We start from the raw sequence: 24,011 nt of genomic DNA, 5'->3' as shown, positions 1-24,011 counted from the left end.
GAGAGATCAGATAGAAATACCGTACACAGTGAATAGGGAGATCAGATAGAACTACTGTACACAGTGAATAGAGAGATCAGATAGAAATACCGTACGCAGTGAATAGCGAGATCAGATAGAACTACTGTACACAGTGAATAGGGAGATCAGATAGAACTACTGTACACAGTGAATAGAGAGATCAGATAGAAATACCGTACACAGTGAATGGAGAGATCAGATAGAACTACTGTACACAGTGAATAGAGAGGTCAGATAGAAATACCGTACGCAGTGAATAGCGAGATCAGATATAACTACTGTACACTGAATAGAGAGATCAGATAGAACTACTGTACACAGTGAATAGAGAGGTCAGATAGAAATACCGTACGCAGTGAATAGCGAGATCAGATAGAACTACTGTACACAGTGAATAGGGAGATCAGATAGAACTACTGTACACAGTGAATAGGGAGATCAGATAGAAATACCGTACGCAGTGAATAGAGAGATCAGATAGAACTACTGTGCTGTACGGCCAAGGCAGTGTCTCCTGCGCAACCAAGATGCCCGTGTTTGCAGGGTGAGGGTCAGGGTGCCACCCTGTACTATCCCTGGCCACACAGGTGCCTCCAATGGACTGGGAGACCCATCGGGCGTTGTTCCTCCTCGACCACATTTGTGTGGACCAGTACTGAACGGCACCCGGCTGCGGCCTCGCTGGGGAGTCGGGAAATCCCGGGGTGGGAGAATCGGGTAAGCTCGCCTAAGTAAGTTTAAACCCTTAGGTGCGTCGCATTTGGTCACGCCCTCTTCGGGCAGAATTGTGATTCTGACGCCTCGCAGGACTTTGGTATTCCACGAGGCGTACAGGCGGCTGGGGAGCCTGCGGGAGGCCTCACTCAGGATCTACCATGATGGCACAAGCTTGGAGGGCCGAAGGGCCTGTTCCTGTGCTGTACGTTTCTTTGTTCCACAGGCTGCAGTACGATCTCGCTCGAGTGCAACGTGGCCGGTACATTGCACCTCAAGTGTGGCCCCAGAAGTGGTTAGAGCAGAGGGGAACTCGCTGACAGAGCCAGAGGAAACTCCCAGCAAAACAGGCCACAAATGAGACTTCAAAAAGTTTGCGTTAGATCGTGCCCTCTATCTTCTAAAGGGAGGTATGAACATGAGAATTGTTGGCACCATCTGGTTTCAGAGTTCACTGGCAGCTCTTTTGCCAGCGGAGGTGGTAGAGGCAGGCACAATAGCATCATTCAAGGTGAATTTGGACAGATATATGAATGGGCGGGGAACAGAGGGAAGTAGATCCTTGGAAAATAGGCGACAGGTTTAGATAAAGGATCTGGATTGGCGCAGCCTGGAGGGCCAAAGGGCCTGTTCCTGTGCTGTAATTTTCTTTGTTCTTTGTTCTTTGTTCTCTTTCGTTTTGGAGTCAATTGAAGCAGAACGAAGCTGACTGAAACAATTTGATCCTTGTTTTCCAGGAGGACAAGGAATTATCTGAGAGGAAGATGAAAGAAAGAATTTCCCAGCTGGAAGAAGAATGTATGTTCATCCTGAACAATGTGGAGGAGATTAACCGGAAGATCAAAGAATTGGATAATCAAATGGAAGAATCTTCACAAGAGGTACTGGACGGATATTGGGACGGGGGGGTGGGGGGTGGTGGGGGGGGGGGGTGCGAGAAGGGGATTGAGGGGGTGTAAGCAGTATAGTAGACAGTGGGGGGGTGTAAGCAGTATTGTAGACAGTGGGGGGGGGGTGTAAGCAATATTGTAGACAGTGGGGGGGGTGTAAGCAGTATTGTAGACAGTGGGGGGGGTGTAAGCAATATTGTAGACAGTGGGGGGGGTGAGCAATATTGTAGACAGTGGGGGGGGGGGTGTAAGCAGTATTGTAGACAGTGGGGGGGGGGTGTAAGCAGTATTGTAGACAGTGGGGGGGTGTAAGCTGTATTGTAGACAGTGAGGGGCGGTGTAAGCGGTATTGTAGACAGTGGGGGTGGGGGGTTGTAAGCAGTATTGTAGATAGTGGGGGGGGGGTGTAAGCAGCATTGTAGACAGTGGGGGGGTGAACAGTATTGTAGACAGTGGGGGGGGTGTAAGCAGTATTGTAGACAGTGGGGGGGGTGTAAGCAGTATTGTAGACAGTGGAGGGGGGGGTGTAAGCAGTATTGTAGACAGTGGGGGGGGGTGTAAGCAGCAACGTAGACAGTGGGGGGGGGGGGTGTAAGCCGTATTGTAGACAGTGGGGGGTGGGTGAACAGTATTGTAGACAGTGGGGGTGGGGGGTGTAAGCAGTATTGTAGTCAGTGGGGGGGGGGGGGTGAGCAGTTATGTAGACAGTGGGGGGGTGGGTAAGCAGTATTGTAGACAGTAGGGGGGGTGTAAGCAGTATTGTAGACAGTGGGGGGGGTGAACAGTATTGTAGACAGGGGGGGAAGGGGGTGTAAGCAGTATTGTAGACAGTGGGGGGGGTGTAAGCAGCAACGTAGACAGTGGGGGGGGGGGGGTGTAAGCCGTATTGTAGACAGTGGGGGGTGGGTGAACAGTATTGTAGACAGTGGGGGTGGGGGGTGTAAGCAGTATTGTAGTCAGTAGGGGGAGGTGTAAGCAGTATTGTAGACAGTGGGGGGGGGGGGTGAGCAGTTATGTAGACAGTGGGGGGGTGGGTAAGCAGTATTGTAGACAGTGGGGGAGGGTGTAAGCAGTATTGTAGACAGTGGGGGGGGGGGTTGTGAGCAGTAATGTAGACAGTGGGGGGGGGGTGTAAGCAGTCTTGTACACAGTTGGGGGGGGTGAGCAGTAATGTAGACAGTGGGGGGTGGTGTAAGCAGTAACGTAGACAGTGGGGGAGGGGGTGTAAACAGTATTGTAGACAGTGGGGGGGGGTGTAAGCAGTATTGTAGACAGTGTGGCGGTGTACGCTGTATTGTAGACAGTGGTGGGGGGGTTTAAGCAATATTGTAGACAGTGGGGGGTGGGGGCGTAAGCAGTATTGTAGATAGTGGGGGGGGTGTAAGCAGTATTGTAGACAGTGGGGGGGGGTGTAAGCAGTATTGTAGACAGAGGGGGGGTTTAAGCAGTAGTGTAGAGAGTGGGGGGGGTGTAAGCAGTATTGTAGACAGTGGGTGGGGGGTGTAAGCAGTATTGTAGACAGTGGGGGGGGGGTGTAAGCAGTATTGTAGACAGTGGAGGGGGGGCTGTGGGCAGCAGTGTAGACAGTGGGGGGGGGGTGTAAACAGTATTGTAGACAGTGGGGGGGGTGTAAGCAGTATTGTAGACAGTGGGGCGGTGTACGCTGTATTGTAGACAGTGGTGGGGGGGGTTTAAGCAATATTGTAGACAGTGGGGGGTGTGTAAGCAATATTGTAGACAGTGGGGGGGGGGTGTAAGCAGTATTGTAGACAGTGGGGGGCGGGGGTGTAAGCAGTATTGTAGAAAGTGGGGTGGGTGTAAGCAGTATTGCAGACAGTGGGGGGGGGGTGTAAGCAGTATTGTAGACAGAGGGGGGGGTTTAAGCAGTAGTGTAGAGAGTGGGGGGGGGGGGTGTAAGCAGTATTCTAGACAGTGGGGGGGGTGTTAGCAGTATTGTAGACAGTGGGGGGGGGGTGTAAGCAGTATTGTAGACAGCGGGGGGGGGGGGTGTAAGCAGTATTGTAGACAGTGGGGGGGGGGTGTAAGCAGTATTGTAGACAGTGTGGGGGTGGTAAGCAGTATTGTAGACATTGGGGGTGGTGAGCAGTAATGTAGACAGTGGGGGGGGTGTAAGCAGTATTGTAGACAGTGGGGGGGGGTGTAAGCAGTATTGTAGACAGTCGGGGGGCTGTAAGCAGTATCGTGACAGTGGGGGGGGTGTAAGCAGTATTGTAGACAGTGGGGGGGGGTGAGCAGTATTGTAGACAGTAGGGGGGGGTGTAAGCAGTATTGTAGACAGTGGGGGGGGGGTGTAAGCAGAATTGTAGACAGTAGGGGAGCTGGAAGTGGTATCGTGACAGTGGGGGGGGGGGGTAAGCAGTATTGTAGAGAGCGGGGGGGGGGCTGTAAGCAGTATTGGAGACAGTGGGGGGGGGTGTAAGCAGTATTGTAGATAGTGGGGGGGTGAGCAGTATTGTATACAGTGGGGGGGGGATGTAAGCAGTATTGTAGACAGTGGGGGGTGTAAGCTGTATTGTAGACAATGGGGGGGTGTAAGCAATATTGTAGACAGTGGGGGGGGGGGGGGGTGAGCAGTATTGTAGACAGTGGGGGGGGTGTAAGCAGTATTGTAGACTGGGGGGGGGGGTTGTAAGCTGTATTGTAGACAGTGGGGGGGGGTGAGCAGTATTGTAGACAGTGGGGGGGGTGAGCAGTATTGTAGACAGTGGGGGGGGTGTAAGCAGTATTGTAGACAGTGGGGGGGGGGTGTAAGCTGTATTGTAGACAGTGGGGGTGGGTGCACGCGGCATTGTAGACAGTGGCGGGGGGTTGTAAGCAGTATTGTAGACAGTGGGGGGTGGTGAGCAGTATTGTAGACAGTGGGGGGGTGTAAGCAGTATTGTAGACAGTGGGGGGGGTGTAAGCTGTATTGTAGACAGTGGGGGGGGGTGTACGCGGTATTGTAGACAGTGGTGGGGGAGTGTAAGCAGTATTGTAGACAGTGGGGGTGGGGGGGTGTAAGCAGTATTGTAGACAGTGGGGGGGGGTGTAAGCAGTATTGTAGACAGTGGGGGGGTGAGCAGTTTTGTAGACAGTGGGGGGGGGTGTAAGCAATATTGTAGACAGTGGGGGGGGTGTAAGCAGTATTGTAGACAGTGGGGGGGGGGGGGGTGAGCAGTTATGTAGACAGTGGGGGGGTGGGTAAGCAGTATTGTAGACAGTAGGGGGGGTGTAAGCAGTATTGTAGACAGTGGGGGGGGGTGAACAGTATTGTAGACAGGGGGGGTAGGGGGTGTAAGCAGTATTGTAGACAGTGGGGGGGGGTGTAAGCAGCAACGTAGACAGTGGGGGGGGGGTGTAAGCCGTATTGTAGACAGTGGGGGGTGGGTGAACAGTATTGTAGACAGTGGGGGTGGGGGGTGTAAGCAGTATTGTAGTCAGTAGAGGGAGGTGTAAGCAGTATTGTAGACAGTGGGGGGGGGGGGGTGAGCAGTTATGTAGACAGTGGGGGGGGTGGGTAAGCAGTATTGTAGACAGTGGGGGAGGGTGTAAGCAGTATTGTAGACAGTGGGGGGGGGTTGTGAGCAGTAATGTAGACAGTGGGGGGGGCGGTGTAAGCAGTCTTGTACACAGTTGGGGGGGGTGAGCAGTAATGTAGACAGTGGGGGGTGGTGTAAGCAGTAACGTAGACAGTGGGGGAGGGGGTGTAAACAGTATTGTAGACAGTGGGGGGGGGGTGTAAGCAGTATTGCAGACAGTGTGGCGGTGTACGCTGTATTGTAGACAGTGGTGGGGGGGGTTTAAGCAATATTGTAGACAGTGGGGGGTGGGGGCGTAAGCAGTATTGTAGATAGTGGGGGGGGTGTAAGCAGTATTGTAGACAGTGGGGGGGATGTAAGCAGTATTGTAGACAGAGGGGGGGTTTAAGCAGTAGTGTAGAGAGTGGGGGGGGTGGAAGCAGTATTGTAGACAGTGGGTGGGGGGTGTAAGCAGTATTGTAGACAGTGGGGGGGGGGTGTAAGCAGTATTGTAGACAGTGGAGGGGGGGCTGTGGGCAGCAGTGTAGACAGTGGGGGGGGTGTAAACAGTATTGTAGACAGTGGGGGGGGTGTAAGCAGTATTGTAGACAGTGGGGCGGTGTACGCTGTATTGTAGACAGTGGTGGGGGGGTTTAAGCAATATTGTAGACAGTGGGGGGTGTGTAAGCAATATTGTAGACAGTGGGGGGGGGGTGTAAGCAGTATTGTAGACAGTGGGGGGCGGGGGTGTAAGCAGTATTGTAGAAAGTGGGGTGGGTGTAAGCAGTATTGTAGACAGTGGGGGAGGGGGTGTAAGCAGTATTGTAGACAGAGGGGGGGGTTTAAGCAGTAGTGTAGAGAGTGGGGGGGGGTGTAAGCAGTATTCTAGACAGTGGGGGGGGGGTGTTAGCAGTATTGTAGACAGTGGGGGGGGGGGTGTAAGCAGTATTGTAGACAGCAGGGGGGGGGGTGTAAGCAGTATTGTAGACAGTGGGGGGGGGGTGTAAGCAGTATTGTAGACAGTGTGGGGGTGGTAAGCAGTATTGTAGACAGTGGGGGGGTGAGCAGTAATGTAGACAGTGGGGGGGGTGTAAGCAGTATTGTAGACAGTGGGGGGGGGTGTAAGCAGTATTGTAGACAGTCGGGGGGCTGTAAGCAGTATCGTGACAGTGGGGGGGGGGGGTGTAAGCAGTATTGTAGACAGTGGGGGGGGTGAGCAGTATTGTAGACAGTAGGGGGGGGTGTAAGCAGTATTGTAGACAGTGGGGGGGGGTGTAAGCAGAATTGTAGACAGTAGGGGAGCTGGAAGTGGTATCGTGACAGTGGGGGGGGGGGGGGTAAGCAGTATTGTAGAGAGCGGGGGGGGGCTGTAAGCAGTATTGGAGACAGTGGGGGGGGGTGTAAGCAGTATTGTAGATAGTGGGGGGGTGAGCAGTATTGTATACAGTGGGGGGGGATGTAAGCAGTATTGTAGACAGTGGGGGGTGTAAGCTGTATTGTAGACAATAGGGGGGGTGTAAGCAATATTGTAGACAGTGGGTGGGGGGGTGAGCAGTAATGTAGACAGTGGGGGGGGTGTAAGCAGTATTGTAGACAGTGGGGGGGGGTGTAAGCTGTATTGTAGACAGTGGGGGGGGGGTGAGCAGTATTGTAGACAGTGGGGGGGGGTGGTCAGTATTGTAGACAGTGGGGGGGTGTAAGCAGTATTGTAGACAGTGGGGGGGGGGTGTAAGCTGTATTGTAGACAGTGGGGGTGGGTGCACGCGGCATTGTAGACAGTGGCGGGGGGTTGTAAGCAGTATTGTAGACAGTGGGGGGTGGTGAGCAGTATTGTAGACAGTGGGGGGGTGTAAGCAGTATTGTAGACAGTGGGGGGGGTGTAAGCTGTATTGTAGACAGTGGGGGGGGTGTACGCGGTATTGTAGACAGTGGTGGGGGAGTGTAAGCAGTATTGTAGACAGTGGGGGTGGGGGGTTGTAAGCAGTATTGTAGACAGTGGGGGGGGGGTGTAAGCAGTATTGTAGACAGTGGGGGGGTGAGCAGTTTTGTAGACAGTGGGGGGGGGGTGTGAGCAATATTGTAGACAGTGGGGGGGGTGTAAGCAGTATTGTAGACAGTGGGGGCGGGGGGTGTAAGCAGCATTGTAGACAGTGCGGGGGGGGCTGTAAACAGTATTGTAGACAGTGGGGGGGGGTGTAAGCAGTAATGTAGACAGTAGGGGGGGGGTAAGCAGTATTGTAGACAGTTGGGGGGGGGTGAGCAGTAATGTAGACAGTGGGGGGGGGGTGTAAGCAGTAATGTAGTCAGTGGGGGGGTGTAAGCAGTATTGCAGACAGTTTGGGGGGATGTAAGCAGTATTGTGGACAGTTGGGGGGGGTGAGCAGTATTGTAGACAGTGGGGGTGGTGTAAACAGCATTGTAGACAGTGGGGGGGGGTGTAAGCAGTATTGTAGACAGTGGTGGGGGGGTTTAAGCAGTATTGTAGGCAGTGGGGGGGGGCTAAGCAGTATTGTAGACAGTGGGGTGGGGGTGTAAGCAGTAGTGTAAACATTGGGGGGGTGTACGCTGTATTGTAGACAGTGGGGGGGGTGTAAGCAGTATTGTACACAGTGGGGGGGGGTGTTAGCAGTATTGTAGACAGTGGGGTGGGTGTAAGCAGTATTGTAGACAGTGGGGGGGGTGTAAGCAGTATTGCAGACAGTGGGGGGGGGTGTCGGCAGTATTGTAGACAGTGGGGGGGGGTGTAAGCAGTATTGTCGACAGTGGGGGGGGGTTTAAGCAGTATTGTAGACAGTGGGGTGGGTGTAAGCAGTATTGTAGACAGTGGGGGGGGGGTGTAAGCAGTATTGTAGACAGTGGGGTGTGTGTGTGTGGGCAGCAATGTAGACAGTGGGGGGGCGGGGTGTAACCAGTATTGTAGACAGTGGGGGGGGGGGTGTAACCAGTATTGTAGACAGTGGGGGGGGGGGCAGCAATGTAGACAGTGGGGGGGGGTGTAAGCAGTATTGTAGACAGTGGGGGGGGGGTGTAAGCAGTATTGTAGACAGTGGGGGAGCTGGAAGTGGTATCGTGACAGTGGGGGGGGGGGGGTGTAAGCAGTATTGTAGAGAGCGGGGGGGGGCTGTAAGCAGTATTGGAGACAGTGGGGGGGGTGTAAGCAATATTGTAGACAGTGGGGGGTGGGTGAGCAGTATTGTAGACAGTGGGGGGGTGTAAGCAGTATTGTAGACAGTGGGGGGTGGGTGAGCAGTATTGTAGACAGTGGGGGGGGGTGTGAGCAGTAATGTAGACCGTGGGGGGGGGGGTTTAAGCAGTGATGTAGACAGTGGGGGGGGAGTAAACAGTATTGCAGACAGTACAGGGGGTGTAATCAGTATTGTAGTCGGTGGGGGGGGGGGTGTAAGCAGTATTGTAGACTGTGGGGGGGTGTAAGCTGTATTGTAGACAATGGGGGGGGTGTAAGCAATATTGTAGACAGTGGGGGGGGGGGGGTTGAGCAGTATTGTAGACAGTGGGGGGGGGTGAGCAGTATTGTATACAGTGGGGGGGGGGGTGGTGTAAGCAGTATTGTAGACAGTGGGGGGGGGGTGTAAGCTGTATTGTAGACAGTGGGGGGGGGGTGTAAGCTGTATTGTAGACAGTGGGGGGGGGGTGTACGCGGTATTGTAGACAGTGGCGGGGGGGTGTAAGCAGTATTGTAGACAGTGGGGGCGGGGGGTGTAAGCAGCATTGTAGACAGTGGGGGGGGGCTGTAAACAGTATTGTAGACAGTGGGGGTGGGGTGTAAGCAGTAATGTAGACAGTGGGGGGGGGGGGTGTAAGCAGTATTGTAGACAGTTGGGGGGGGTGAGCAGTAATGTAGACAGTGGTGGGGGTGTAAGCAGTAATGTAGTCAGTGGGGGGGGGGGTTGAAGCAGTATTGCAGACAGTGGGGGGGGGTGTAAGCAGTATTGTAGACAGTTGGGGGGGTGAGCAGTATTGTAGACAGTGGGGGTGGTGTAAACAGTATTGTAGACAGTGGGGGGGGGGTGTAAGCAGTATTGTAGACAGTGGTGGGGGGGTTTAAGCAGTATTGTAGGCAGTGGGGGGGGCTAAGCAGTATTGTAGACAGTGGGGTGGGGGTGTAAGCAGTAGTGTAGACATTGGGGGGGGTGTACGCTGTATTGTAGACAGTGGTGGGGGGGTGTAAGCAGTAATGTAGACAGTGGGGGGGGGTGTAAGCAGTATTGTACACAGTGGGGGGGGGGTGTAAGCAGTATTGTAGACAGTGGGGTGGGTGTAAGCAGTATTGTAGACAGTGGGGGGGGGGGGTTTAAGCAGTATTGTAGCCAGTGGGGTGGGTGTAAGCAGTATTGTAGACAGTGGGGGGGGGTGTAAGCAGTATTGTAGACAGTGGGGGGGGGGTGTAAGCAGTATTGTAGACAGTGGGGGGGGTGTGTGTGGGCAGCAATGTAGACAGTGGGGGGGAGGGGGTGTAACCAGTATTGTAGACAGTGGGGGGGGGGGAGTAACCAGTATTGTAGACAGTGGGGGTTGTGTGTGTGGGCAGCAATGTAGACAGTGGGGGGGGGGGGGTGTAAGCAGTATTGTAGACAGTGGGGGGGTGTAAGCAGTATTGTAGACAGTGGGAGGGGATGTAAGCAGTATTGTAGACAGTGGGGGGGGGTGCTGTAAGCAGTATTGTAGACAGTGGGGGGGGGGTGTAAGCAGTATTGGAGACAGTGGGGGGGGGGTGTAAGCAGTATTGTAGACAGTGGGGGGTGGTGTAAGCAGTATTGTAGACAGTTGGGGCGGGGGGTGTAAGCAGCATTGTAGACAGTGGGGGGGGCTGTAAACAGTATTGTAGACAGTGGGGGGGGTGTAAGCAGTAATGTAGACAGTGGGGGGGGTGAGCAGTAATGTAGACAGTGGGGGGGGCTAAGCAGTATTGTAGACAGTGGGGTGGGGGTTTAAGCAGTAGTGTAGACATTGGGGGGGGTGTAAGCTGTATTGCAGACAGTGGGGGTGGGTGAGCAGTATTGTAGACAGTGGGGGGGGGTGTAAGCAGTATTGTAGACAGTGGGGGGGTGTAAGCTGTATTGTAGACAGTGGGGGGGGTGTACGCGGTGTTGTAGACAGTGGCGGGGGGGTGTAAGCAGTATTGTAGACAATGGGGGGGGGGGTGAGCAGTATTATAGACAGTGGGGGGGTGTAAGCAGTATTGTAGACAGTGGGGGGGGTGTAAGCTATATTGTAGACAGTGGGGGGGGGTGTACGCGGTATTGTAGACAGTGGTGGGGGAGTGTAAGCAGTATTGTAGACAGTGGGGGTGGGGGTTGTAAGCAGTATTGTAGACAGTGTGGGGGGGGGGGGTGTAAGCAGTATTGTAGACAGTAGGGGGGGGTGTAAGCAGCATTGTAGACAGTGGGGGGGGATGTAAACAGTATTGTAGACAGTGGGGGGGGGGGGTGTAAGCAGTAATGTAGACAGTGGGGGTGGGGTGTAAGCAGTATTGTAGACAGTTGGGGGGGGTGAGCAGTAATGTAGACAGTGGGGGGGGGTGTAAGCAGTAATGTAGTCAGTGGGGGGGTGTAAGCAGTATTGCAGACAGTGGGGGGGTGTAAGCAGTATTGTAGACAGTTGGGGGGGGGTGAGCAGTATTGTAGACAGTGGGGGTGGTGTAAACAGTATTGTAGACAGTGGGGGGGGGGGGGTGTAAGCAGTATTGTAGACAGTGGTGGGGGGGTTTAAGCAGTATTGTAGGCAGTGGGGGGGGGCTAAGCAGTATTGTAGACAGTGGGGTGGGGGTGTAAGCAGTAGTGTAGACATTGGGGGGGGTGTACGCTGTATTGTAGACAGTGGTGGGGGGGTGTAAGCAGTAATATAGACAGTGGGGGGGGGTGTAAGCAGTATTGTAGACAGTGGGGGGGGCGGTGTAAGCAGTATTGTAGACAGTGGGGGGGCGGTGTAAGCAGTATTGTAGACAGTGGGGTGGGTGTAAGCAGTATTGTAGACAGTGGGGGGGGGGGTGTAAGCAGTATTGTAGACAGTGGGGGGCATGTGCGTGTGTGTGGGCAGCAATGTAGACAGTGGGGGGGGTGTGTAACCAGTATTGTAGACAGTGGGGGGGGGGGGTGTAACCAGTATTGTAGACAGTGGGGGCGGGGGTGTAAGCAGTATTGTAGGCAGTGGGGGGGGTAAGCAGTATTGTAGACAGTGGGGGGGGCTGTAAACAGTATTGTAGACATTGGGGGGGGGGGGTGAAACCAAAATTGTAGACAGTGGGCGGGGGGGGTGTAGGCAGTACTGTAATCAGTGGAGGGGGTATAAGCAGTACTGTGGACAGTAGGGGGGCTGTAAGCAGCATCGTAACAGCGGGGGGCGGGGGGTGCATTAAATACTGTAGACAGTGGGGGGGGGGTGTAAGCAGTATTGTAGACAGTGGGGGGGGGAGTGTAAGCAGTATTGTAGACAGTGGGGCGGTGTACGCTGTATTGTCGACAGTGGTGTGGGGGTGTAAGCAGTATTGTAGACAGTGGGGTGGGTGTAAGCAGTATTGTAGACAGTGGGGGGGGGGTGTAAGCAGTATTGCAGGCAGTGGGGGGGGTGTCGGCAGTATTGTAGACAGTGGGGGGTGGGGTGTAAGCAGTATTGTCGACAGTGGGGGGGGGGGTTTAAGCAGTATTGTAGACAGTGGGGTGGGTGTAAGCAGTATTGTAGACAGTGGGGGGGGGGGGGTGTAACCAGTATTGTAGACAGTGGGGGGCGGGGGGGGGTGTAACCAGTATTGTAGACAGTGGGGGGGGGGCAGCAATGTAGACAGTGGGGGGGGGTGTAAGCAGTATTGTAGACAGTGGGGGGGGGGGGGGGGGTGTAAGCAGTATTGTAGACAGTGGGGGAGCTGGACGTGGTATCGTGACAGTGGGGGGGGGGTGTAAGCAGTATTGTAGAGAGCGGGGGGGGGGCTGTAAGCAGTATTGGAGACAGTGGGGGGGGTGTAAGCAATATTGTAGACAGTGGGGGGTGGGTGAGCAGTATTGTAGACAGTGGGGGGGTGTAAGCAGTATTGTAGACAGTGGGGGTGGTGTAAACAGTATTGTAGACAGTGGGGGGGGGGGTGTAAGCAGTATTGTAGGCAGTGGGGGGGGGGCTAAGCAGTATTGTAGACAGTGGGGTGGGGGTGTAAGCAGTAGTGTAGACATTGGGGGGGGTGTATGCAGTATTGTAGACAGTGGTGGGGGGGTGTAAGCAGTAATATAGACAGTGGGGGGGGTGTGAGCAGTATTGTAGACAGTGGCGGGGGGGGTGTAAGCAGTATTGTAGACAGTGGGGGGGCGGGTGAGCAGTATTGTAGACAGTGGGGGGGTGTAAGCAGTATTGTAGACAGTGGGGGGGGGTGTAAGCTGTATTGTAGACAGTGGGGGGGGGTGTACGCGGTATTGTAGACAGTGTGGGGGGGGTGTAAGCAGTATTGTAGACAGTGGGGGGGGGTGTAAGCAGTATTGTAGGCAGTGGGGGGGGGGCTAAGCAGTATTGTAGACAGTGGGGTGGGGGTGTAAGCAGTAGTGTAGACATTGGGGGGGGTGTATGCTGTATTGTAGACAGTGGTGGGGGGGGTGTAAGCAGTAATATAGACAGTGGGGGGGGTGTGAGCAGTATTGTAGACAGTGGGGGGGGGCGGTGTAAGCAGTATTGTAGACAGTGGGGTGGGTGTAAGCAGTATTGTAGACAGTGGGGGGGGGGGTGTAAGCAGTATTGTAGACAGTGGGGGGCATGTGCGTGTGTGTGGGTAGCAATGTAGACAGTGGGGGGGGGTGTAACCAGTATTGTAGACAGTGGGGGGGGGGGTGTAACCAGTATTGTAGACAGTGGGGGCGGGGGTGTAAGCAGTATTGTAGGCAGTGGGGGGGGGGGTAAGCAGTATTGTAGACAGTGGGGGGGGCTGTAAACAGTATTGTAGATATTGGGGGGGGGGTGAAACCAAAATTGTAGACAGTGGGCGGGGGGGGTGTAGGCAGTACTGTAATCAGTGGAGGGGGTATAAGCAGTACTGTGGACAGTAGGGGGGCTGTAAGCAGCATCGTAACAGCGGGCGGGGGGGGTGCATTAAATACTGTAGACAGTGGGGGGGGGGGGTGTAAGCAGTATTGTAGACAGTGGGGGGGGGAGTGTAAGCAGTATTGTAGACAGTGGGGGGGGGCGCTGTAAGCAGTATTGTAGACAGTGGGGGGGGGGAGTGTAAGCAGTATTGTAGACAGTGGGGTGGGTGTAAGCAGTACTGTAGACAGTGGGGGCGTGAGCAGTATTGTAGACAGTGGGGGGGCTGTAAGCAGTATTGTTGACAGTGGGGGGTGGTGTAAGCAGTATTGTAGACAGTGGGGGGGGTGAGCAGTAATGTAGACAGTGGGGGGGGGGGTGTAAGCAGTATTGTAGACAGTGGGGGGGGGGTGTAAGCAGTATTGTAGACAGTGGGGGGGGGTGTAAGCAGTATTGTAGACAGTGGGGGGGGGGGGGTAAGCAGTATTGTAGACAGTGGGGGGGGGGTGAGCAGTAATGTAGACAGTGGGGGGGGGGGGGTGTAAGCAGTACTGTAGACAGTAGGGGGGCTGTAAGCAGTATCCTGACAGTGGGGGGGGGGTGTAAGCAGTATTGTAGACAGTGGGGGGGGGGGTGAGCAGTGTTGTAGACAGTGGGGGGAGGGGTGTAAGCAGTATTGCAGACAGAGGCGGGGGGGGGGGTGTAAGCAGAATTGTAGACAGTAGGGGGGCTGGAAGTGGTATCGTGACAGTTGGGTTGTGTGTAAGCAGTATTGTAGACAGCGGGTGGGGGGCTGTAAGCAGTATTGGAGACAGTGGGGAGGGGGTAAGCAGTATTGTAGACAGTGGGGGGGGGGGTGTAGGCAATATTGTAGACAGTGGGGGGGGTGTAAGCAGTATTGTAGATGGTGGGGGGGGTGTAAGCTGTATTGTAGACAGTGGGGGGGGGGGGTGTAAGCAGTATTGTAGACTGTGGGGGGGGTGTAAGCTGTATTGTAGACAGTAGGGGGGGCTGTAAACAGTATTGTAGACAGTGGGGGGGGGGGGTGTAAGCAATATTGTAGACAGTGGGGGGGGTGAAAGCAGTATTGTAGACAGTGGGGGGGGGGTGTAAGCAGTATTGTAGACAGTGGGGGGGGGTGTAACCAGTATTGTAGACAGTGGGGGGGGTGTAGGCAGTACTGTAATCAGTGGAGGGGGTATAAGCAGTACTGTGGACAGTAGGGGGGCTGTAAGCAGCATCGTAACAGCGGGGGGGGGGGGGGTGCATGAAGTACTGTAGACAGTGGGGGGGGGGTGTAAGCAGTATTGTAGACAGTGGGGGGGAGTGTAAGCAGTATTGTAGACAGTGGGGGGTGGTGTAAGCAGTATTGTAGATAGTGGGGGGGGGGGTGTAAGCAGTATTGTAGACAGTGGGGCGGTGTACACTGTATTGTAGACAGTGGTGTAGGGGTGTAAGCAGTATTGTAGACAGTGGGGGGGGGCTGTAAGCAGTATTGTAGACAGTGGGTGGGGGAGTGTAAGCAGTATTGTAGACAGTGGTGTGGGTGTAAGCAGTATTGTAGACAGTGGGGGGGGGGGGGGAGTGTAAGCAGTATTGTAGACAGTGGTGTGGGTGTAAGCAGTATTGTAGACAATGGGGGGGTGAGCAGTATTGTAGACAGTGGGGGGGGCTGTAAGCAGTATTGTTGACAGTGGGGGGTGGTGTAAGCAGTAATGCAGATTGTGGGGGGGGGTGTAAGCAGTATTGTAGACAGTGGGTGGGTGTAAGCAGTATTGTAGACAGTGGGGGGGGGGGGCTAAGCAGTATTGTAGACAGTGTGGGGGGGGGTGTAAGCAGTTTTGTGGACAATGGGGGGGGGTGTAAGCAGTAATGCAGATTGTGGGGGGGGGTGTAAGCAGTATTGTAGACAGTGGGTGGGTGTAAGCAGTATTGTAGACAGTGGCGGGGGGGGGGCTAAGCAGTATTGTAGACAGTGTGGGGGGGGTGTAAGCAGTTTTGTAGACAGTGGGGGGTTGTAACAGTAATGTAGACTGTGGGGGGCGGGTTGTAAGCAGTATTGTAGACAGTGGGGGCGGGGTGAGCAGTATTGTAGACAGTTGGGGGGCTGTCCGCAGTATTGTAGACAGTGGAGGGGGGGTATAAGCAGTAATGTAGACAGTGGGGGGGGTAAGCAGTATTGTAGACAGGGGCGGGGGGGAGTAAGCAGTATTGTAGACAGGGGCGGGGGGGGTGTAAGCACTATTGTAGACAGGGGCGGGGGGGGGGGGGGGTGTAAGCTGTATTGTAGACAGTGGTGGGAGGTGTAAGCAGTATTGTAGACAGTGGGGGGGGTGTAACCAGTATTGTAGACAGTGGGGGGGGGGGGGTGTAAGCAGTATTGGAGACAGTGGGGGGGGTGTAAGCAGTATTGTAGACAGTGGGGGGGGGGTGTAAGCAGTATTGTAGACAGTGGGGGGGAGTGTAAGCAGTATTGTAGACAGTGGGGCGGTGTACGCTGTATTGTAGATAGTGGTGGGGAGGTGTAAGCAGTATTGTAGACACTGGGGGGTTGTAAGCAGTATTGTAGACAGTGGGGGGGTGAGCAGTATTGTAGACAGTGGGGGGGCTGTAAGCAGTATTGTAGACAGTGGGTGGGTGTAAGCAGTATTGTTGACAGTGGGGGGGGGGGTGTAAGCAGTATTGTAGACAGTGGGGGGGGGTGTAAGCAGTATTGTAGACAGTGGGGGGGGGTGAGCAGTAATGTAGACAGTGGGGGGGGGTGTAAGCAGTATTGTAGACAGTGGGGGGGGGGTGTAAGCAGTACTGTAGACAGTAGGGGGGCTGTAAGCAGTATCCTGACAGTTGGGGGGGGGGGTGTAAGCAGTATTGTAGACAGTGGGGGGGGGGGGGGGGGTGTGTAAGCAGAATTGTAGACAGTAGGGGGGCTGGAAGTGGTATTGTGACAGTTGGGTTGTGTGTAAGCAGTATTGTAGACAGCGGGGGGGGGGGCTGTAAGCAGTATTGGAGACAGTGGGTGGGGGGTAAGCAGTATTGTAGACAGTGGGGGGGGGTGTAGGCAATATTGTAGACAGTGGGGGGGGGTGTAAGCAGTATTGTAGATGGTGGGGGGGGGGGGGGTGTAAGCAGTTTGTAGACAGTAGAGGGGGTGTAATCAGTATTATAGTCAGTGGGGGGGGGTGTAAGCAGTATTGTAGACAGTGGGGGGGGGGTGTAAGCAGTATTGTAGACAGTAGAGGGGGTGTAATCAGTATTATACTCAGTGGGGGGGGGGTGTAAGCAGTATTGTAGACAGTGGGGGGGGGTGTAAGCTGTATTGTAGACAGTGGGGGGGTGTAAGCTGTATTGTAGACAGTGGGGGGGGGTGTAAGCAGTATTGCAGACAGTGGGGGGGGTGTAAGCAGTATTGTAGACAGTTGGGGGGGGTGAGCAGTATTGTAGACAGTGGCGGGGGGGTGTAAGCAGTATTGTAGACAGTGGGGGGGCGGGTGAGCAGTATTGTAGACAGTGGGGGGGTGTAAGCAGTATTGTAGACAGTGGGGGGGGGTGTAAGCTGTATTGTAGACAGTGGGGGGGGGGTGTACGCGGTATTGTAGACAGTGTGGGGGGGGTGTAAGCAGTATTGTAGACAGTGGGGGGGGTGTAAGCAGTATTGTAGGCAGTGGGGGGGGGCTAAGCAGTATTGTAGACAGTGGGGTGGGGGTGTAAGCAGTAGTGTAGACAGTGGGGGGGGGTGTAAGCAGTATTGTAGGCAGTGGGGGGGGGGCTAAGCAGTATTGTAGACAGTGGGGTGGGGGTGTAAGCAGTAGTGTAGACATTGGGGGGGGTGTATGCTGTATTGTAGACAGTGGTGGGGGGGGTGTAAGCAGTAATATAGACAGTGGGGGGGGTGTGAGCAGTATTGTAGACAGTGGGGGGGGCGGTGTAAGCAGTATTGTAGACAGTGGGGTGGGTGTAAGCAGTATTGTAGACAGTGGGGGGGGGGGGGTGTAAGCAGTATTGTAGACAGTGGGGGGCATGTGCGTGTGTGTGGGTAGCAATGTAGACAGTGGGGGGGGGTGTAACCAGTATTGTAGACAGTGGGGGGGGGGGTGTAACCAGTATTGTAGACAGTGGGGGCGGGGGTGTAAGCAGTATTGTAGGCAGTGGGGGGGGGGTAAGCAGTATTGTAGACAGTGGGGGGGGCTGTAAACAGTATTGTAGACATTGGGGGGGGCGTGAAACCAAAATTGTAGACAGTGGGCGGGGGGGGTGTAGGCAGTACTGTAATCAGTGGAGGGGGTATAAGCAGTACTGTGGACAGTAGGGGGGCTGTAAGCAGCATCGTAACAGCGGGCGGGGGGGGTGCATTAAATACTGTAGACAGTGGGGGGGGGGGGTGTAAGCAGTATTGTAGACAGTGGGGGGGGAGTGTAAGCAGTATTGTAGACAGTGGGGGGGGGCGCTGTAAGCAGTATTGTAGACAGTGGGGGGGGGGAGTGTAAGCAGTATTGTAGACAGTGGGGTGGGTGTAAGCAGTACTGTAGACAGTGGGGGGGTGAGCAGTATTGTAGACAGTGGGGGGGCTGTAAGCAGTATTGTTGACAGTGGGGGGTGGTGTAAGCAGTATTGTAGACAGTGGGGGGGGTGAGCAGTAATGTAGACAGTGGGGGGGGGGTGTAAGCAGTATTGTAGACAGTGGGGGGGGTGTAAGCAGTATTGTAGACAGTGGGGGGGGGTGTAAGCAGTATTGTAGACAGTGGGGGGGGGGGTAAGCAGTATTGTAGACAGTGGGGGGGGGGGTGAGCAGTAATGTAGACAGTGGGGGGGGGGGGGTGTTAGCAGTACTGTAGACAGTAGGGGGGCTGTAAGCAGTATCCTGACAGTGGGGGGGGGGGTGTAAGCAGTATTGTAGACAGTGGGGGGGGGGTGAGCAGTGTTGTAGACAGTGGGGGGAGGGGTGTAAGCAGTATTGCAGAGAGAGGCGGGGGGGGGGGTGTAAGCAGAATTGTAGACAGTAGGGGGGCTGGAAGTGGTATCGTGACAGTTGGGTTGTGTGTAAGCAGTATTGTAGACAGCGGGTGGGGGGCTGTAAGCAGTATTGGAGACAGTGGGGAGGGGGTAAGCAGTATTATAGACAGTGGGGGGGGGGTGTAGGCAATATTGTAGACAGTGGGGGGGGGTGTAAGCAGTATTGTAGATGGTGGGGGGGGTGTAAGCTGTATTGTAGACAGTGGGGGGGGGGGTGTAAGCAGTATTGTAGACTGTGGGGGGGGTGTAAGCTGTATTGTAGACAGTAGGGGGGGCTGTAAACAGTATTGTAGACAGTGGGGGGGGGGGCGTAAGCAATATTGTAGACAGTGGGGGGGGTGAAAGCAGTATTGTAGACAGTGGGGGGGGGGGTGTAAGCAGTATTGTAGACAGTGGGGGGGGGTGTAACCAGTATTGTAGACAGTGGGGGGGGTGTAGGCAGTACTGTAATCAGTGGAGGGGGTATAAGCAGTACTGTGGACAGTAGGGGGGCTGTAAGCAGCATCGTAACAGCGGGGGGGGGGGGTGCATGAAGTACTGTAGACAGTGGGGGGGGGGGTGTAAGCAGTATTGTAGACAGTGGGGGGGAGTGTAAGCAGTATTGTAGACAGTGGGGGGTGGTGTAAGCAGTATTGTAGATAGTGGGGGGGGGTGTAAGCAGTATTGTAGACAGTGGGGCGGTGTACACTGTATTGTAGACAGTGGTGTAGGGGTGTAAGCAGTATTGTAGACAGTGGGGGGGGGCTGTAAGCAGTATTGTAGACAGTGGGTGGGGGAGTGTAAGCAGTATTGTAGACAGTGGTGTGGGTGTAAGCAGTATTGTAGACAGTGGGGGGGGGGGGAGTGTAAGCAGTATTGTAGACAGTGGTGTGGGTGTAAGCAGTATTGTAGACAGTGGGGGGGTGAGCAGTATTGTAGACAGTGGGGGGGGCTGTAAGCAGTATTGTTGACAGTGGGGGGTGGTGTAAGCAGTAATGCAGATTGTGGGGGGGGGTGTAAGCAGTATTGTAGACAGTGGGTGGGTGTAAGCAGTATTGTAGACAGTGGGGGGGGGGGGGGGCTAAGCAGTATTGTAGACAGTGTGGGGGGGGTGTAAGCAGTTTTGTAGACAGTGGGGGGGGGGGTGTAAGCAGTAATGCAGATTGTGGGGGGGGGTGTAAGCAGTATTGTAGACAGTGGGTGGGTGTAAGCAGTATTGTAGACAGTGGCGGGGGGGGGGGCTAAGCAGTATTGTAGACAGTGTGGGGGGGGTGTAAGCAGTTTTGTAGACAGTGGGGGGTTGTAACAGTAATGTAGACTGTGGGGGGCGGGTTGTAAGCAGTATTGTAGACAGTGGGGGCGGGGTGAGCAGTATTGTAGACAGTTGGGGGGCTGTCCGCAGTATTGTAGACAGTGGAGGGGGGGTATAAGCAGTAATGTAGACAGTGGGGGGGGTAAGCAGTATTGTAGACAGGGGCGGGGGGGAGTAAGCAGTATTGTAGACAGGGGCGGGGGGGGTGTAAGCACTATTGTAGACAGGGGCGGGGGGGGGGGGGTGTAAGCTGTATTGTAGACAGTGGTGGGAGGTGTAAGCAGTATTGTAGACAGTGGGGGGGGTGTAACCAGTATTGTAGACAGTGGGGGGGGGGGTGTAAGCAGTATTGGAGACAGTGGGGGGGGTGTAAGCAGTATTGTAGACAGTGGGGGGGGGTGTAAGCAGTATTGTAGACAGTGGGGGGGAGTGTAAGCAGTATTGTAGACAGTGGGGCGGTGTACGCTGTATTGTAGATAGTGGTGGGGAGGTGTAAGCAGTATTGTAGACACTGGGGGGGTTGTAAGCAGTATTGTAGACAGTGGGGGGGTGAGCAGTATTGTAGACAGTGGGGGGGCTGTAAGCAGTATTGTAGACAGTGGGTGGGTGTAAGCAGTATTGTTGACAGTGGGGGGGGGGTGTAAGCAGTATTGTAGACAGTGGGGGGGGTGTAAGCAGTATTGTAGACAGTGGGGGGGGGGGGGGGGTGAGCAGTAATGTAGACAGTGGGGGGGGGTGTAAGCAGTATTGTAGACAGTGGGGGGGGGGGTGTAAGCAGTACTGTAGACAGTAGGGGGGCTGTAAGCAGTATCCTGACAGTTGGGGGGGGGGGGTGTAAGCAGTATTGTAGACAGTGGGGGGGGGGGGGGGTGTAAGCAGAATTGTAGACAGTAGGGGGGCTGGAAGTGGTATTGTGACAGTTGGGTTGTGTGTAAGCAGTATTGTAGACAGCGGGGGGGGGGCTGTAAGCAGTATTGGAGACAGTGGGTGGGGGGTAAGCAGTATTGTAGACAGTGGGGGGGGGGTGTAGGCAATATTGTAGACAGTGGGGGGGGGTGTAAGCAGTATTGTAGATGGTGGGGGGGGGGGTGTAAGCAGTTTGTAGACAGTAGAGGGGGTGTAATCAGTATTATAGTCAGTGGGGGGGGGTGTAAGCAGTATTGTAGACAGTGGGGGGGGGGTGTAAGCAGTATTGTAGACAGTAGAGGGGGTGTAATCAGTATTATACTCAGTGGGGGGGGGGTGTAAGCAGTATTGTAGACAGTGGGGGGGGGTTGTAAGCTGTATTGTAGACAGTGGGGGGGGTGTAAGCTGTATTGTAGACAGTGGGGGGGGGTGTTAGCAGTATTGCAGACAGTGGGGGGGGTGTAAGCAGTATTGTAGACAGTTGGGGGGGGTGAGCAGTATTGTAGACAGTGGGGGTGGTGTAAACAGTATTGTAGACAGTGGGGGGGGGGTGTAAGCAGTATTGTAGACAGTGGTGGGGGGGTTTAAGCAGTATTGTAGGCAGTGGGGGGGGCTAAGCAGTATTGTAGACAGTGGGGTGGGGGTGTAAGCAGTAGTGTAGACATTGGGGGGGGTGTATGCTGTATTGTCGACAGTGGTGGGTGGGTGTAAGCAGTAATATAGACAGTGGGGGGGGGTGTGAGCAGTATTGTAGACAGTGGGGGGGGCGGTGTAAGCAGTATTGTAGACAGTGGGGGGGCGGTGTAAGCAGTATTGTAGACAGTGGGGTGGGTGTAAGCAGTATTGTAGACAGTGGGGGGGGGGTGTAAGCAGTATTGTAGACAGTGGGGGGCATGTGCGTGTGTGTGGGTAGCAATGTAGACAGTGGGGGGGGGGGGTAACCAGTATTGTAGACAGTGGGGGGGGGGGGGTGTAACCAGTATTGTAGACAGTGGGGGCGGGGGTGTAAGCAGTATTGTAGGCAGTGGGGGGGGGGGGGGGTAAGCAGTATTGTAGACAGTGGGGGGGGCTGTAAACAGTATTGTAGACATTGGGGGGGGGGGTGAAACCAAAATTGTAGACAGTGGGCGGGGGGGGGTGTAGGCAGTACTGTAATCAGTGGAGGGGGTATAAGCAGTACTGTGGAAAGTAGGGGGGCTGTAAGCAGCATCGTAACAGCGGGCGGGGGGGGTGCATTAAATACTGTAGACAGTGGGGGGGGGGTGTAAGCAGTATTGTAGACAGTGGGGGGGGAGTGTAAGCAGTATTGTAGACAGTGGAGGGGGGCGCTGTAAGCAGTATTGTAGACAGTGGGGGGGGGGGAGTGTAAGCAGTATTGTAGACAGTGGGGTGGGTGTAAGCAGTACTGTAGACAGCGGGGGGGTGAGCAGTATTGTAGACAGTGGGGGGGCTGTAAGCAGTATTGTTGACAGTGGGGGGTGGTGTAAGCAGTATTGTAGACAGTGGGGGGGGGTGAGCAGTAATGTAGACAGTGGGGGGGGTGTAAGCAGTATTGTAGACAGTGGGGGGGGGGTGTAAGCAGTATTGTAGACAGTGGGGGGGGGTGTAAGCAGTATTGTAGACAGTGGGGGGTTAAGCAGTATTGTAGACAGTGGGGGGGGGGGGTGAGCAGTAATGTAGACAGTGGGGGGGGGGGTGTAAGCAGTACTGTAGACAGTAGGGGGGCTGTAAGCAGTATCCTGACAGTGGGGGGGGGGGTGTAAGCAGTATTGTAGACAGTGGGGGGGGTGAGCAGTGTTGTAGACAGTGGGGGGAGGGGTGTAAGCAGTATTGCAGACAGTGGCGGGGGGGGGGGGTGTAAGCAGAATTGTAGACAGTAGGGGGGCTGGAAGTGGTATCGTGACAGTTGGGTTGTGTGTAAGCAGTATTGTAGACAGCGGGTGGGGGGCTGTAAGCAGTATTGGAGACAGTGGGGAGGGGGTAAGCAGTATTGTAGACAGTGTGGGGGGGGTGTAGGCAATATTGTAGACAGTGGGGGGGGGTGTAAGCAGTATTGTAGATGGTGGGGGGGGTGTAAGCTGTATTGTAGACAGTGGGGGGGGGGTGTAAGCAGTATTGTAGACTGTGGGGGGGTGTAAGCTGTATTGTAGACAGTGGGGGGGTGTAAGCTGTATTGTAGACAGTGGGGGGGGGTGTAAGCAGTATTGTAGACAGTGGGGGCGGGGGTGTAAGCAGTATTGTAGGCAGCGGGGGGGGGGGGTAAGCAGTATTGTAGACAGTAGGGGGGGCTGTAAACAGTATTGTAGACAGTGGGGGGGGGGTGTAAGCAATATTGTAGACAGTGGGGGGGGTGAAAGCAGTATTGTAGACAGTGGGGGGGGGGGGTGTAAGCAGTATTGTAGACAGTGGGGGGGGGGGTGTAACCAGTATTGTAGACAGTGGGGGGGGTGTAGGCAGTACTGTAATCAGTGGAGGGGGTATAAGCAGTACTGTGGACAGTAGGGGGGCTGTAAGCAGCATCGTAACAGCGGGGGGGGGGTGCATGAAGTACTGTAGACAGTGGGGGGAGGGTGTAAGCAGTATTGTAGACAGTGGGGGGGAGTGTAAGCAGTATTGTAGACAGTGGGGGGGGGGTGTAAGCAGTATTGTAGACAGTGGGGGGGGGGTGTAAGCAGTATTGTAGACAGTGGGGCGGTGTGCACTGTATTGTAGACAGTGGTGTAGGGGTGTAAGCAGTATTGTAGACAGTGGGGGGGGCTGTAAGCAGTATTGTAGACAGTGGGTGGGGGAGTGTAAGCAGTATTGTAGACAGTGGTGTGGGTGTAAGCAGTATTGTAGACAGTGGGGGGGGGGAGTGTAAGCAGTATTGTAGACAGTGGTGTGGGTGTAAGCAGTATTGTAGACAGTGGGGGGGTGAGCAGTATTGTAGACAGTGGGGGGGGCTGTAAGCAGTATTGTTGACAGTGGGGGGTGGTGTAAGCAGTAATGTTGACAGTGGGGGGTGGTGTAAGCAGTAATGCAGATTGTGGGGGGGGGGTGTAAGCAGTATTGTAGACAGTGGGTGGGTGTAAGCAGTATTGTAGACAGTGGGGGGGGGCTAAGCAGTATTGTAGACAGTGTGGGGGGGGGTGTAAGCAGTTTTGTAGAGTGTGGGGGGGGGGTGTAAGCAGTAATGCAGATTGTGGGGGCGGGTGTAAGCAGTATTGTAGACAGTGGGTGGGTGTAAGCAGTATTGTAGACAGTGGGGGGGGGTGCTAAGCAGTATTGTAGACAGTGTGGGGGGGGTGTAAGCAGTTTTGTAGACAGTGGGGGGTTGTAACAGTAATGTAGACTGTGGGGGGCGGGTTGTAAGCAGTATTGTAGACAGTGGGGGCGGGGTGAGCAGTATTGTAGACAGTTGGGGGGCTGTCCGCAGTATTGTAGACAGTGGAGGGGGGGTATAAGCAGTAATGTAGACAGTGGGGGGGGGTAAGCAGTATTGTAGACAGGGGCGGGGGGGGAGTAAACAGTATTGTAGACAGGGGCGGGGGGGGTGTAAGCACTATTGTAGACAGGGGCGGGGGGGGGGGGTGTAAGCTGTATTGTAGACAGTGGTGGGAGGTGTAAGCAGTATTGTAGACAGTGGGGGGGGTGTAAGCAGTATTG

At 54.8% G+C, this 24,011-nt stretch overlaps 1 protein-coding gene across 3 annotated transcripts in view; it reads left to right on the top strand.

Moving 5' to 3' along the window:
* phldb2b (pleckstrin homology-like domain, family B, member 2b) overlaps positions 1-24,011 on the top strand; it is a 517,142-nt gene that overhangs the window by 282,852 nt on the left and 210,279 nt on the right. For all 3 annotated transcript variants that reach the window (XM_072514438.1, XM_072514437.1, XM_072514436.1), the window contains one exon: positions 1,473-1,616. In XM_072514438.1, coding sequence (XP_072370539.1) covers positions 1,473-1,616 — 144 coding nt within the window. The remainder of the gene's footprint in view (positions 1-1,472; positions 1,617-24,011) is intronic.

The sequence above is a fragment of the Scyliorhinus torazame genome, chromosome 8, assembly GCF_047496885.1.
Source record: "Scyliorhinus torazame isolate Kashiwa2021f chromosome 8, sScyTor2.1, whole genome shotgun sequence".
Taxonomy (NCBI): domain Eukaryota; kingdom Metazoa; phylum Chordata; class Chondrichthyes; order Carcharhiniformes; family Scyliorhinidae; genus Scyliorhinus; species Scyliorhinus torazame.
Note: the sequence above shows the minus strand (reverse complement) of the source record. Positions and strands in the feature narration are given on the sequence as shown.